Source organism: Sebastes umbrosus, chromosome 8 (genome assembly GCF_015220745.1).
Source record: "Sebastes umbrosus isolate fSebUmb1 chromosome 8, fSebUmb1.pri, whole genome shotgun sequence".
NCBI lineage: Eukaryota > Metazoa > Chordata > Actinopteri > Perciformes > Sebastidae > Sebastes > Sebastes umbrosus.
In genome coordinates, this window is record NC_051276.1 from 15,719,984 (window position 1) to 15,735,352 (window position 15,369).

General features: G+C 41.8%; 1 protein-coding gene and 1 long non-coding RNA gene across 5 annotated transcripts in view; one reads left to right on the forward strand and one right to left on the reverse strand.

Annotated features, from left to right (window-relative positions):
• emid1 (EMI domain containing 1) overlaps window positions 1-15,369 on the reverse strand; it is a 63,934-nt gene that overhangs the window by 5,104 nt on the left and 43,461 nt on the right. For 2 of the 4 annotated variants that reach the window (XR_005207877.1, XM_037777808.1), the window contains exons 4-15: window positions 11,208-11,297; window positions 11,056-11,117; window positions 10,827-10,959; window positions 9,183-9,227; window positions 8,975-9,082; window positions 6,751-6,858; window positions 2,572-2,661; window positions 1,760-1,812; window positions 1,592-1,654; window positions 1,461-1,505; window positions 1,192-1,236; window positions 999-1,010 (exon numbers count right to left, since the gene is read on the reverse strand). Coding sequence is in view for 3 of the 4 variants with exons in the window: in XM_037777808.1 (XP_037633736.1) it covers window positions 999-1,010; window positions 1,192-1,236; window positions 1,461-1,505; window positions 1,592-1,654; window positions 1,760-1,812; window positions 2,572-2,661; window positions 6,751-6,858; window positions 8,975-9,082; window positions 9,183-9,227; window positions 10,827-10,959; window positions 11,056-11,117; window positions 11,208-11,297 (854 nt within the window). In the remaining variant the exon portion in view is untranslated. The remainder of the gene's footprint in view (window positions 1-998; window positions 1,011-1,191; window positions 1,237-1,460; window positions 1,506-1,591; window positions 1,655-1,759; window positions 1,813-2,571; window positions 2,662-6,750; window positions 6,859-8,974; window positions 9,083-9,182; window positions 9,228-10,826; window positions 10,960-11,055; window positions 11,118-11,207; window positions 11,298-15,369) is intronic. The other 2 variants (XM_037777809.1, XM_037777810.1) reach the window with 1 other exon arrangement.
• LOC119492924 lies at window positions 4,837-15,116 on the forward strand. The gene is made up of 3 exons (XR_005207878.1): window positions 4,837-6,424; window positions 12,252-12,255; window positions 15,105-15,116. It is a non-coding gene; the product is annotated as an uncharacterized LOC119492924 (long non-coding RNA).

Here is a 15,369-nt window from a genome sequence, read left to right on the forward strand (position 1 = left end):
AGTTGACACCCTGGGAATGAGAACAGGCTGCACATTACAGTACAGCCTCACAGAGAGACTAACATGGCTGTAGACTAACAGAGAATTAATCCCCAAATAAAACTCTAGAGAATTCAGAGCTACTTTGCCTTATTTCTCTTTTAATGGCACTGTGTTATTTCACTCATTAGATGCATTTTGCAGTTGATTTTCACATCCAGGAAAGAAAGTTTATGTGAAGGTGAAATCATGCAAGGTTGCATTGTGGGATGAAAGAGGATAGCTGTATCCACTCCACTCACATCAGAGCACAACACCTCTAAACCCAACAGGACCCACCACTGACACATATGGAGTGATTTGGCATATACATTTCACACATTTGCTCTGTGGTTCGTTGAAACATTTTGAAATCAAATCAAACAATTACAATTGATTTCAAATAATTTGCTTCTAGAGGGATTTTACTATATTCTACATTATTTCAGTCAGTCAGAGCTGCTGCATGGTGTCGTTATTAAAATTGTTTCTTGTATTTTGTATATTTATATGTATATGCCAAAGTCAGATGCTGAAAAGGTGACTGTGAAAGGTAGCCATGGGGACAGTAGCTTGCAGAGGGAGTCAGACAGCTTTAGGGTCAAGAGGACAGTGTCGTGACAGGGGACAGCAGTCCAGAGCATCACCCCAAGGACCAACAAAAACAAAAACACATTAACGGCAAAAGAGTTCACACACAAAATCAGACAGGTCGACACCTAAAAATCACATCTACTCAAAAAGAATCAACAATGTAAAACAGACACTTTATGACTATTGACAGGGAGGAAAGTATGGACTGGAGAGAAAAAGAGATGAACACCACTTTGTGGCCAATCACAGTCATAAACATGGTGATTGTAGAAAGATCATAACCATAACCTGAGACCTGGGTCATGGTTAGACTTGATTTAGGTTACAGAATAGATTCATTGCATTGCAGAGTGAACACGTGATAACATAAATAAAAAATATCTTACATTTAGATTGCTCTTGTAAAATGAGAAAGAAGTGAAAGAAAAATAAGGGTTAGACAGACACAGAGAAATTATTTTATGCTCAACAAAGGAATCTTAAAACTTTTTGTTAAATCTTCTAACTAAATGTAAAACCCTCCTGTCGAGGCCCTGTGTCACTATTACCACTGTGAACTACTACCAACTACTTTCTTACCGGTAAGCCCTTCTCTCCTGGCTCTCCCTTTGGACCCGGTGTTCCCTGCGAAGAAATATTAACAACAGAAAAAAAATGACTTCAAAACATTAATGAAAGCAGTGCAGCAGAAAGAGCTCATTCTCTCTGAGACTGTGTTGTCGTTGGTCAGTGTGACTTGCAGCACTGCTGGTTAGTGTAGTTTACAGTAATATAACCAGCTATGACATATGTTGATGTTTCCCCCATACTGCCATAATCATCACGGCGGCAGGATGGAGGTGGCTTACCGAATCGCCTCTGAAGCCCCTCTCTCCTGGGTAACCTAAAGGACCCTGAAAAAACCAAAGGCATGTTGTTTAAGGATGTCGAGTTAATGTGGAAAACCTACTGCACATCATGTAGCTGTGAGTGTACTCACTCTCTCCCCACGTTCTCCCTTCGGCCCCACAGGGCCCGACGCTCCGGGGGCTCCAGATTTACCCTGTATCGAGTCAGGGAGGAAATTCAAAATGGCAATGATGAATTTGTATTGCAACAAATCGGACAGTGTTTAGTAAGTGCACCACTGTGCTGTGTGTGAGCTTACATTCTGTCCTGATGGGCCAGGAGGTCCTACTGGGCCTTTGGGACCTGGTGGACCTGCGTAACATATAAAAAAGACTCATATTAGGTTTTTTAATCGAGTGCTGCCTGAAGAAGAACACTGAGCTCAACCTCACATATGTACAGCACCTGTCGATGTTTATGACTTTTATTAAGCTTAAGAATAACTTTCAGTGTGTGGATTCAGCTTTGAGGGATGTTTTGTGTTTGGTCACCTGGTTAAGAATCAGCACTGTTGCAAATAAAATCACAAAACTGAACCTATATGCTTCTGATAGAGGCCAAATGAGACTGTATTTTTGTATGTAAAAGCTTTTGAGATATTTGCATCTTTCTAGAGCTGCAACCATTTACCGAATTAATCAATTAGTTGTCAACTATTAACATAAATATTACCAACTATTTTGACAATCAATTAATCGGTTTGAGTAATTTTTTAAGAAAAGAAAAAAAGTCCAAATTCTCTGATTCCAGCTTCTTAAATGTGAATATTTTCTGGTTCCTTTACTCCTCTATGACAATAAACTAAATATCTTTGAGTTGTGGACAAAACAAGACATTATCATCTTGGGATTTTGGGAAACAGTGATCGACATTTTTCACCTTTTTCTGACATTTTATAGATCGAACCACTAATCAATTAATCAAGAAAATAATCAACAGATTAATCAACAATGAAAATGAGTTGCAGCCCTACATCTCTCAGTGTAGGGCCAGAGTTTCACAAACACCACACACAAACGTACTCAGTGCAGTGCAGGGATAAACACAATAAGGATAGTGATAAACACTCACCGACAGGCCCGGGCGGACCCTGAGGTCCTGGAACAGGCAACCCTCGTGAGTCATGGAAAGTGTTGCTGAAGAAAGGGTCCTTTTTACCACCTAGAGTTGAAACAGAATGGGTGTGTTTAATGAGAGATACTTTAATTGTTATCACTGTATGCATGTATTATTTTCAGAATCAGAATCAGTTTTATTTGCCAAGTACACACATAAAAGGAATTGGGTTTTATGCATCTCTCTAAACATACTTACACAGAAATAGAAATAACAGCTAGGGACAAGGACAACAAAGCTGGACAAATAAAAGCAAGGAATAGACAGGACTGTTATGTACACAAGTAGTGAAAAAAGTTATATATATATATGAATATTATATAAATATATATAAAAAGCACCAATGACCAACAGTAAAATAAGAAATAAAAAAATCTATATAAAAGTCCAGTGTTCCGGAAGTTGTAAACAACATAAATAGTGCAAAGAAATAAACACTAAATGGATATACACGGACTGGATGATTATGTACAGTATGTACAGGTATACATGTCTATATACTGTATGTACAGCATGTAGGATTTATATTGACAGTGACAGATGATATGTACATATTTTAAAAAGTTTGTGCAATAAAGACTGTAAGAATTATAATCTATAACGGCAGTGACAGTGTATTGACAGTGTATGACTGATTTAAGTGTTTATCAGAGTGACAGTTTGAGGGAAGAAACTGTTCTTGTTGTTCGGTTGTTTTGGCGTTTTGGAGTTCTGTGACGCCTATCAGACAGGAGAAGCTGGAACAGGTTGTGTAAGTTGTGTTTTATCAATGATCTTTTTATTTTGCCTTTGATGGAATCATTGGGACTCAAACCTGGGTTTCAATAATTGTTTTCAAAGATTGTCAACAAATCCAAAGTGCACTGCCATGCCATGAAAATGTAATGTTACTCTCTTTGTAAATGCAAGTTTGTATTGTGTTTGTATGCACTAATTCATGTGACACTGTACCTCCAACAAGCTCCACCAATCAAATGTTTTTCTTGTGTGGTTACATTAATAGATGGTGATCTTTAGGTTTAGATCCATGGTTTTAATGAACAAGGCATGATTTGTATGTACCCTGAGAGAAACCTGAGAGGTGAACCTGAAGAAGCCCATAGCAAACTGTGTTGTTCCCACATTTGCACTTGTGATTTATGGTGCCTTCAAATGGGGTCGTGTTTACCGTGTTCACGAGAAGAGTCCAAATGAACGCCCCCATCTTGTGGTATTCACAACCTCGTAAGTGGAAAGTTTCTGAAAGTTCACAAGTTGTCACGTGTTTGTTGAGGCTGTCAGAAATGGCGGAGGCCATGGAAGTTAATTTTCCAGTACATAATAAGTGAATATATTGTAATTTTAGTCATACACTGTAATTGTATAATATGTCTGAGGAAAATGTTGATATTCCAAACTGCCTAATCCTTTTCCTCTGTCATTATACCTTTGCATTTACTGCATTATGTTACCTGCTTGCTAAATTGTTAGCCTCTGTGGCTTCTAGACATTGACAGTAACATTAATATTGCCGTTGCTTAGCAGCGTTGTTCTCGCGACTTAACCACTTGAACGCCAAGCATATTGTGTGCACGACCTCCCATGTCGTAAACACAAGCTCACGAGTTTCATTTGAAGGCACCAACACTAAATATCAACTTGTGAAGAATATTGATCCAAGCCTTTCAGTGTGTGATGTTTTACAACGAGTCCTGCTGTCATAAGCACTTGAAAAGGTGCTTGTGTGAATGCTGTGTCCATAAAGTGTCGATGATGTCTGAGAAGCTTGACTCAGGGCAGTGAAGGACCTCTTTATTACATCAGAGTAACCTCCAGAGGGCAGTATTTTCCAACAAATACTCAAACTTCACCTAATGACTTCAACAGGTTGTAAACTATACTAAAATGTGTTCAAAAGCACTGATCTGTGTTTCACATTCATTAAAAAAAAATGTAATACTGCATAACACACAAAATTTCCATATCAACTGTGTAACAACACGGACTGGACGTCTACAACTAAATGAAGCTACAAGAGGAAGGGGTCGGTGAACGTGTGAGCGATAGAGGAAGTGAGCGGTCATTGGGTCATTTTATATGGACAGGAAACACAGATCCAATCACAGCATGAGACAGGAGACACGGAGAGGAGGAGGAGGAGGAGGAGGAGAAGGATGAGGGCTGACAGCCAGAAACATCCTCCAGCTGCCAGAGCGTTGCACAGTGCTAACAGATCACGGCCGGAGGTGACATCCAAAACTGGGCAGCGCTCCCTCTGTGACGATTTCTACGCACGATCATTTCCTATAAAGCATCTGTGACGTAAAACCGCGTGGGAGCACTTACAAACACTGAAATCAGATGTTTCAACAACAATGCTCCTCCTCACTACTTAACGCTCTGAACCGACTCCTGTTCCGCAGAAGGGAATTCCAACCTCCTGATGCAAAGCCAAATAAACCAGTGTTTTCCAAAGGAAGCTCAGACCGTCCCCTACTGTTACTTTGATGTGAAAGAAATGGCTCGCAGTCTTGATAATCATCATGCCAACCTCAACGTACCCACAGCTTTCTCCACACAGGAACCCAGAGCTTACAAATCTGCGCGCTGGCTGCATACTTTGTTTTACCACTGAATCCACATATAAAATCCCACCGATACGTTGACCTTGAAAGAGCTGGCGCGGGCCCCCATCTGTCTCTCACACTCCCCCTCAGCTGTCTGAGCGGTCTACATCTGGAAGTTGTTGAGTGACATCAGTGATGGACAGGTTCTCATCCCAGCATGTGAAGTCTGAGTCAATCTCAGACCGTCTCTGCCTCCATTTAATACTCTTTGATTCTGTTCTACTTGGCTGGTATACAGTAAGCAGCGAGTAGCGGTTAAAGGATTACCACCATCCTGTCTGGTTCTCATTCTCTTTGTTTCTTTTGTTTATCAGTAGTCCCAAAATGTATGAGAGCTCTTATGCAGCAGGAGAAAACATGTCTATGAGGCTGCTAAAGACTATCAGCAGTTTGCAGCTAAAAGTCTGTAAAAGCTTCATCACCCAGCCTGAGAACAAAGGCTTTGATTTAATTTGTGTACATGTGCTCATGCTGGGTTCATGGCAAACTGATTTTGTTACATTAAAATGAAATATACAGCAATTAAAGGGAAAGTGCGCTGATTTTACACATCAAAGTCTGTTTACAGGTCTTGGGGAGTACTACTATATATATGAAAGAAGTTGTATAAAGCCTTTAGTGATGTCACTTGAGTCAGTTGAGTCTGAAGACTACAAGTTTGAAAATGAAAAAACATCTGATGGTGTGGAGTTAGGAAGAAGTGAGCTGACCAGACGTCTGTGGTTGGCTCAAGGCCACATTAGATGCTACTAGTGTAACACACTCGAATCTCTGAATGAACTGTTGGTGGTGGAGTTGCATTGTGGGTAATATAGGCGCCAGGTTTTGACAAGGAAGTATGTGTAGAATAAAAAAAAAATACTGCTGCATTGATTTTTAACTTTTTTTTTTTAAACTGTCCATTGAAGGCAATGCTAAGTCGGTGGAGTACTCTTTTAAGACTCGTATTTATAACAAATACAAAGAGTATTTGTAAAGGAGCAGTGTGTAACATCTGGCGGTATCTAGTGGTGAGGTTGCAGATGAACTGAAGCCTCTCCCGTGTGCTAAGTGTGTAGAAGAACTAAGGTGGCCGATGCGAAAATGCGAATAGCCCTCTCTGGAGCCGGTTGTTGTAAGAGTCGTGTAGGTCATTTGGAGTAGAGCCAGTGTGTAGAGTGTGTGTGTACGGGGGAAGTGAGTGGTGAAGCAAGAGAGAGAGAGTGGTGGCAATGGGAGTGAAAAGTTAACAGTACTTGGTTTGTCCGTTCTGAGCTACTGTTGAATCATGGCAGAGCAACATGGCAGACTCTGTGAAGAGGACCCTCTCCCTATGTAGATATGAAGGGCTCATTATAAGCTAACGAAAACACAACGATTAATATTTTCAGGTGATTATATATTATATATTATATTATATATATAAACATACTTATTCACATTATATTCCATTTCTGGCAATAGATCCCCCTAAATGTTACACACTGGTCCTTTAACTATCTGGTGTCATGGTGACTGTATGAAGTCTGTCAGTTGTCCAGGGTCTTACTGTGGTCTGGTTCTGGGATGTGGGCGCTGGCTGGAGCTGGAGGCCCTGGAGGGCCAGGCGGGCCTGGTAGACCTCTCTCTGCTGGGAGTCCTGGTGGACCACGGGGGCCTGAGAGGAGGAATGACAGAGACGTCACCATGGTGACAGATATACTGTACATCAGAGGCATGTCAGAGCTAAATATAATCATAAAAATTCCCCTGGAGAGGCGCAGCACAACGGCAGACTGGTAATGATAAATGACTGTGGCTGATGTGATGATAGGAGGATAAACTATGACAAAGACCAGAGAGGAAACAGATTAGATAAAGTGCTGAATGATGCAACATAATAGTGTCTGGAAGGAGGGGCCTGTCACTATACAGTATGTATGTGCACATGTGGATTAAAATCAGCAGCAGAACTGGCCGACTTTGTTTCTTTGTAATTAACAGGACGATTGCCTTTAATGGTCCAGTACTGGGAACTGACTCAGGGACATGGGAAAACTCAAATAAACACCATTAACCTCTGCAAAGTGTTGCTGGCGCTGGTTCATGGTGAATTAAACGCTCCCTGCATACACACCGCTAGCTTTTGGACGTGTGTGTGTGTGTGTGAGTAACAGCCTGTAGCTGGACCATATGGTCTGGTTAGTGAAAGTGTCCCTCCTCCCCCAGCCTTTTTTTTAAATGTGGAAAAAAGCCCCACCACAACTCCATGTGACCTCATTGTTTGGACTCTCCTGAGGTAATGCTGCCCCCTAAACACCACCTCCTGCCCTCCGACAGACCCAGACTCATCACCTCCCTGTTTATGTGCTGATGCAACTGACAATGACAGTCCACTAATTGCCGCTTTGCAAGGTAATGTTATTACAGCTCTGATTTGACACGTTTTCACTAAGCCTTGGTAAACACTGCAGCGTGACCGGCTGTGTTTTGGCTGCACCGGGGAGACTCTAAGCTACAATCTGCAGTACAAATGGCCAATCAAAGTGGCCCTTTAGAGTCTTTGTGACATATTGGGGGAAACAATTTAAATTTCTCTGCAGAGTAATGGTTCCCTGGAGCTATCTGAGGGATGCTGCGTCAAAATATGAGTCAAAGTTTGTCAAACAACTCTTCTCAGGATTCATCATAATGTACAAGATCATTTCTCCTGACAACACAAGTTCACTCCTCTCCCATCTCTCCAATAACCTTTGGCTCAAAAACATATTTGTCTACATTTTCCATGACATTGGAAACACTCCAGCCCTGTGTTTATCTTTCTCTTTAAAATGACAAAAATCAGCACAATAAGGAAAGCAGAGCTTCGGATGCAACTTAAGCCGTAGCTCTGGTTTTGGGTACTTATGAAGTAATGGAGATAGAAAAAACAATAACACCACAGACATATGGAAATCATAAGGACCTGGGATTTGTGTATATATAGCTCATGTTCATTTTCAGATTGAAGTCACATGGCGCTTCTCGGAAAGTGGGTTTGTAGTTTAACTTTTGCTCTAAATCTCGTCTTTACCCAGCAGCAGGCACAGAGCAGGGGTCATGTGTGTTAGACTGAGAGTAGAGGCACTCCCTTCATGATCCAGAGCAGAGAAATAACAGCCTATAGCGAGAGCAGATGTCGTGACGAACTTATACCGCCATTTACATGGTCATCATTCAAGTCACAGCTGCCTGTGGATTTACTTTTTCCCCCCAACAGGTCATTTATTATTTGTACATAACCACCAGTGAGCTTTGAATCCGTGGAGCAGATTTATGATTCTGGTTGGTGAGCAGCAGCACATGTTTGGGAGTTGTCTGAAAACAAATGATGCCCACTAAAACAGCACTTTTAGAAACATATGATTTTAAAAGCCAACCAACAAAATGCCCAAATTCCAGTAAGTTACCAGCGGGCCGCTGGAACGCCGGAGGGTCTGTTGGTTGACCGAGTGGTTTAAGAGAAAGACAAATGCTCTGCAGCAGGACATCACGGGTCAGCCCTTTGTTGGAGATCTCTGTGATTTTTCCACGGGTCTCTGGTCAACAGTGAGCCATTAAAATGTCTTGTTCTACAGACAATAGGTTAAGTGGACAGGCGAGTATACAACTGCCCTGCGATGCCCTCTGTCTCTCTCAGTGACATGCTTATTGACAAACTGTGTCAACATCTACTAAGACAAGGTTCATTTGTCTCTCTCAGCTCACAACTGTCTGCTAGCAGCGAGCTGTTTCTACTTTCAGTCCTCTCTTACCTGCAGGTCCCGAGGATCCCTTGGATCCAGGGGATCCAGATGGGCCCCTCGTCCCGGCCTCCCCCCGAGGCCCACTGGGACCTGGCAGCCCTCGAGACCCTGCCTTCCCTAAGAGGAGGAAACAGTCATGAGTAATCACGAAGCCCTAACTGGTTTACATCTTAAATGGTTTTACGTGGACTGAAAGGCAACTGTGGTTACAATTTACCTTCTCTGCCAGGAAGCCCATCTCTCCCCTTTTCACCCTGTGGACCTGTAATGAAAACAGAGAGGTGGCTTAATTAAGAGGTGCAGCGCTGTGAGATCCACTGATGGTTGAGGTGAAACTCTAAGTAATAGAGCAAAAAGACTTACTGTGTTTATGTTATCATAACGGCTGATTTAAATTTCAGCTCCAAAAAACTAAATATTTTCAGGAAAAGAAACATTTTTTGTAGTTTTTAAAGGAGTAATTAATTCAGTTTAACTCAGCCATGAAGGATCATGCATCATCATGGATTTCTGAAAATGATGGCTGGTTGAATTCTATGGCGTTAGTGAAAAAAAGATGTACAAAACCCTTTGTGTCTCCAGAAGGAGCTGTGTTAAGTCTGATAAGATGACCTCAAGTGATGTCACTTGAGTCAGCGTCCGAAGACTACAAGTTTGAAAATGAAAGAAATCTGGCTTTAGGTTTTGACAAAGTCTGAAACTACTGAGCGTTTATTCTATAGAGCAGTGTTTCCCAAACTTTTTTTCTGGGGACCCACCTTTTAAAAATGACAAACCATCGCGACCCAATTCAAAATAGTCCTAATCTATAAATTGCTAGAAGAGCGAATTTGTGCGTAAATTAACATTTCTGACCATTTCTACTGATATTTCCGTACCACCTTATATTATCTTGAATAGGTAAACCAGTCATTTCGAAGAGATATACCTTTGATAAATCCCAACTTCATTTTATGCATGAGTTATTGAAAACATATACACATGTTAAATACTTTATAAATGAGACTAAATAAATGCATCTAGGTGGAGTTACCAGACTCTCGTTTTTTTCCCTCTCATCAGTAAAACAAACAGAATGAATGCTAGTCTTTCATATTAGATTCAATGTTATAAGTAGGCTACAATTATCAGAACAATACGAACATTCAGGCTCCCTCATGCGGCACAAAGGTGTACTGCAGATATAAAGGTTAAAAGACTATGGAAGAAATTCTGCAAATTTATTTGGCGACCCTAATAAAATCTCCCACGACCCACCTGTGGGTCCAGACCCAGTGTTTGGGAATCACTGCTATAGAGAGTAGTGAATGAGTGAATGATTTTGCACACAGCACTCATTTTCACAGTTTATCTCATTTTTCTACAAGTGAAAACTTCTACCATCAGAGTAATTTGAAAGATTCTATAAACATATAAAGCTCCTTCACATAGTGGCTATGACTGGGAACAATGTTTGGCTAAACACATGTTAATATAATGTTTTAAACGTCCTCCGACAGTGCAGCAGGGTTATTGAACTCTCACAGTGCTGGGCTCGACTCCAGGAGAGGAGAGAGAGAGACTTTCATGCTCTTAAGTGTTCGCTTTCCACACAGCAGCCACAGAGCGCTGAAAGCGAGCAGCACAGAGGCTCTAACTTCTGCTAAAGGAAATGAGTGTGTGCGCAGCGCAGGAAATAGGATACGAGCCGAGGTTGAGCAGGTAGAGGGCAGAATAAGAGCTGCTGCTCATGGAGAAAAGCTGCAAGGAGTGATTTCTGACTCAATTATATATAACACAAAACCCTGGACTCCACTTAATAGAAGTATGCAGTATTTTCTAACTTAAAACGTATTCATGCATGACATCATGATAAACCTACCTGCAGGTCCCTGCTCACCAGGAGCTCCCTGAGCGGGCACAGCCCCCATCAGTAATGAGGCCTCTGGTGCAGTTCCTCCTTTACCCTGAAGGTGGCGATGTGCTATGGAGGTCGGGGCATTGAATAATTGGACCTGGTACAGAAAGACATAAAACAAGTGTGGGCAATTAACCAATATACGCATCATATTCTTCAGTGATTCAGACACTGTGGCTGAATGAGTCCAAACCTTCGCCTCCAGTGAGCTCAGCCTGTCGGTCAAAGCTGTGATGCGACTGCAGTTGAGACAATCTAAAAAAACAAAAAACGTACACTTTATTATCAGGAATCACACGCTTAAACATGTACCGTCGCAAAGTCAAAGTAGTAACATGTTCATACTAGAGATCGACTCCCCTGTGCGTGCAGGCGGGCGGCGTAGCGTGGATGGTTTCCTGACTGCCTCTTGAGCTACAAGCTGGTTCCCTGCATCTGTAACAGAAGACAAAAAGACAAATGTCACCTCTGTGGCTTGGATTTGAAGTTATAGTGATTTATTGACCTTGAAAACTTAATATTTAGATTTGGAAGTTTCTACTTCCATTCATAGGGACGGCTATAGCAATTACGAATTGTAAAAAATGTTGTCTGTTAAGGTAGAATATAAGTTTGTTTACCATAACACGCAAAGCAGCAATCAAAAGGTGGGAATCACAGTTTAATTCTCACCAAGATCTATTTAATTGTTTGATGGCCCAATACCTGACAGTCCACCACATCAAATGGAAATCAGTTCAAATGTTTTTGCTGACAATAGAGCCGAGAGGATTAGTCGATTAATTGAATCATTCATTAAGCAAAAACACCAAAGTTTCTCTGGTTTCAGATACTCAGATGTGGGAATTTGTTTCTTTTCTCGATTTTATATCACTGAAAATTTGGGTTTTGTACTATTGGTCAGACAAAACAAGATATCTGAAGACGTCACCCAGGGTTCTGGGAAATTATAATGGGCATTTTTCACAATTTTTCCGAGCTGACAGACAGACAAACATGAGCGAAACATGATACCAATACAATATCCTAAGAATTATGGTGATATTGGAGGATATTGCAAGATTTTTATCAAGTGCCAATAATGCATTAAGCAGTGTTTCCCTTCTGGAAACAAGAGTGTGGAGGTTGCCATAGTAAACGGGTGTGTAGTCCATCTGACTTTTATGAAAGACACCGAAGTTCGCGTCCCGTATCAAACCTGCAATCAATGCTTGTTTATTTTCTTGTACCATAGCCACGATCTCTTCCTTTCCTTAACCAAGAGTTTTAGTTGCCTAACCTTAAGCACACTGTAGATGCCATGTGCAGATATTGTAGGGAAAATAATTAAAAGGTTGGTTGATGTTTTTTGGGCCACAGGTCCCAATGACAGTTGCGATGATTGTGGAGGGCAGTCAAGGGCCTGGACCAGGCGGTGACCTACGGTTTTGAAAAGTGAAGCCAAACTGAAGTGCCTTAAACCTGCATTATTTCTAACAGCCAGCAAGAGGCGACTCCTCTGGTTGCAAAAATAGGTCTGATTGTATAGAAGTCTATGAGAAAATGAGCCTACTTCTCACTTGATATATTACCTCAGTAAACATTGTAAACATGAGTTTATGGTCTCAATCACTAGTTTCAAGTCTTCTTCACCACAGCATGATGTTCATTTAGTAAATTATGGTCCCATTTAGAGTCAAATAGACCATAAAGCAGGGGATGCTTTAGGGCATGGCTACCTTGTGATTGACAGGTTGTTCTGGGTGTTGTCCGTGTTTTCTTCTTTGAACTTTTACCCTTTCATAGAGTGTTTTCAGTTCATGAAGGTTAATTATAACCTTTTGGTCGCCTAAAAATGATTTATTCAGCGTTCGGTTGTACTCAGCTCCACCCTCCCGTGTCACTTCTGGTTGCAAAAACAAAAAGATGGCAACAGACAAAATACTGAACTCGAGGCTTCAAAACCGTAGTCCACAAACCAATGGGTGATGTCACGGTGACTACGTCCACTTCTTATATAAAGTCTATGGTCAAGTCGAAGGAAAAAGAGACAACTGATCCAACTTCCAAATAATCATTAATAGGCCGCAGGTGTTCATATGTCCTCACTCCAACGATATGGAAGTTACCCTGTGCTGTGGGTTGTGTGAAGATGTTTCACTTTATAAGATACCAGAAATCAACTCTGTGCTGTTTCTGTCCTCCAGGTGAACTTCCTACTATTGGAAAGCCAGAAAGAGCTGACAATAAGTTTACAGTTTGTAGAGAAGACAGAAATGGAAATCACCAGAGTTGCTGCTTTTGTCTCTGTTACATTTCCAAGACACAAACAGTGTGCATGCTGCGTCTCTGCCAAGCTGCTTTCCTTTTGCCTTGTTTCTTTATGGGGTATAAAATCGCAAAGCCTTTGAGAGAGGGAGTGTAAAGACAAACAATAGTTTCCTTGTGCAGAGAGAATGGGCAGTCTCGGCTCGCATTCTGTCTTGCCTTCATTTTATGAAGTGTGGGAGTTTGTTTCCCTGGTTCTGGATGTTTTGAATGGGCAGACCTTTGTGGAAATGCTAGACTGACTCTTTTGTCTGGCCTGGTCTGGCTCTGGTCGGCCCAGGTGCTCCTGATACAAACAAGAGGCTGGGTTCAGCACCTCATTAGCCACCAGGAAGCACGACGTCTTTGCCATTCAGTGGCCGGCGGCCGCGGTCAACGCCAAGTGCCAAACTAAAAGAAGCCATGAAGCAGCACCTGCAGCACCGAGCTGGAGCAGGAGAGCGATGTTACTCCTCAACAGCCTCACTTATTGTAACATCACATGTCATGATCCATCTCGATCCACTGCTGACCCAGGGAAGGAAAATGGAGAGCTTATTGTCATGAAGAAAAATAAACGTTTGGGAACTTAAGACAGGAAAGCATAACGGGTTTAGTGATTACCCAAAGAGGGGGGGAGAGAGAGGGCAAAGGAGGAGCATGAAAAGTACACAGAACACATGGTTTAAGGTAAATTGAGACCGCTTTAATAATTCCCCCTCAACCTCTGTGCTCATGAGTTCACTGGTTTGGGCTCTGGCTATTTCTCAGAGGATTACAAGTGTAGATGGATTTAAACCATGTAAGACCAGAGACTGAAATGTTATGGCATGAGCTCTAGATTGTATAAAACTCTCCCACATTTTGATTACAACGGACGTGGAGAACACACACTTTGATCTGCTCTGCACTCGTCTGCGGCGCACTTCAGTCCACAAGGGGACGACTGCAGAGACAAAGAGAGGTGTGTGTGTGTGTACATGTACAAGCTGGGGACGTTTTCTCTGGAGCTCGGCTGCATTCAATTACAAAGGGGGCTCTGGATAGGAAATCTAGCGCTCGCCCCTAACGGCACCTCTTCTCCAGAACGTTCAAGCACCGAGATCCCCTCACCCACACTCTCCTGCTATTGTTTGAAGCATTAACCTGGCTTTGGCGCAAGGACAACTATCTCCCACACACACCTCTTACACACTCTCTCTCTCTCTCTGTCTTGCAACAACAAATTTAAAATCCTGCAAGACCGCTCTTTTCTTCCTGGTGTGCATGCAGGCTGCGTTCAAGGAGAAAGAGGATGAATCGGACGCTTCGACTGTGATGCATCGCTCTCTCAGCCAACAATAACATCATCACAGATAATGAATGCCCCCTGATGGACGCGGCTCATTGTATTCACTCTTTGTTCTCAGTGGGCTAATTGCCCCAGTGGGGTGCGGGGGACGCAATGTGTGAATGTATTTGACCTTTTGCCCCCATGTTGCACTGGGCCCTAATCAGCGACTGAGTCACAGCTCTTCACTACAGAAATACCCCCGCAGAGAGTTCAGCGGGCCAGAGGCCGTCCTGACATCAGCTCTGTCTCTCTTTCTGCTTTTCTGTCTCTCTCCCTCTCACACACACACACACACAGTTCAATAATTTGTTTATAAATACTCTATGAATAATCTTTGCCCCTGCTGGCGCAATATCCGCAGAGGAAGAGGAGGAAGATAGGAGCGAAGGTCACATGGAGGTTATCTTTTCCTATTTCATAATGAGAGTGTTTATTCAGGCGTTTATGATTGTTTATGCTCGAGTACATGACTACGTCCGGTTTTCAAAATAAAGTGTCAACAAAGGTAACTGTATATACAAAATACATATATGGAAATAAGATTGATTGGATTCTATTCACCAGAAGTATAACACATTACATGTCCCTTATAAATTAAAAAGAAAATACCTCTCATTTTTGAGGGGAATGTTTGTATTCTTTGATTTTTGGGTTGCTGGAAAGAAAATAATGAATAAATGGACAATGACAATGACTGATATATTTGACTTCAGGACATCTCTGACTACATACATGCTGAAAATCAAACATTTTTATTTTATTTTTAAAATTGCAATAAAACATAATATCGAATATCAATCGCACCCAAGTATCGTGATAGTTTCAAATCGGGAGATAGGTGTATTGTCCAAGCCCTATTGATTATATGCACTGCATATTGTTTATAAA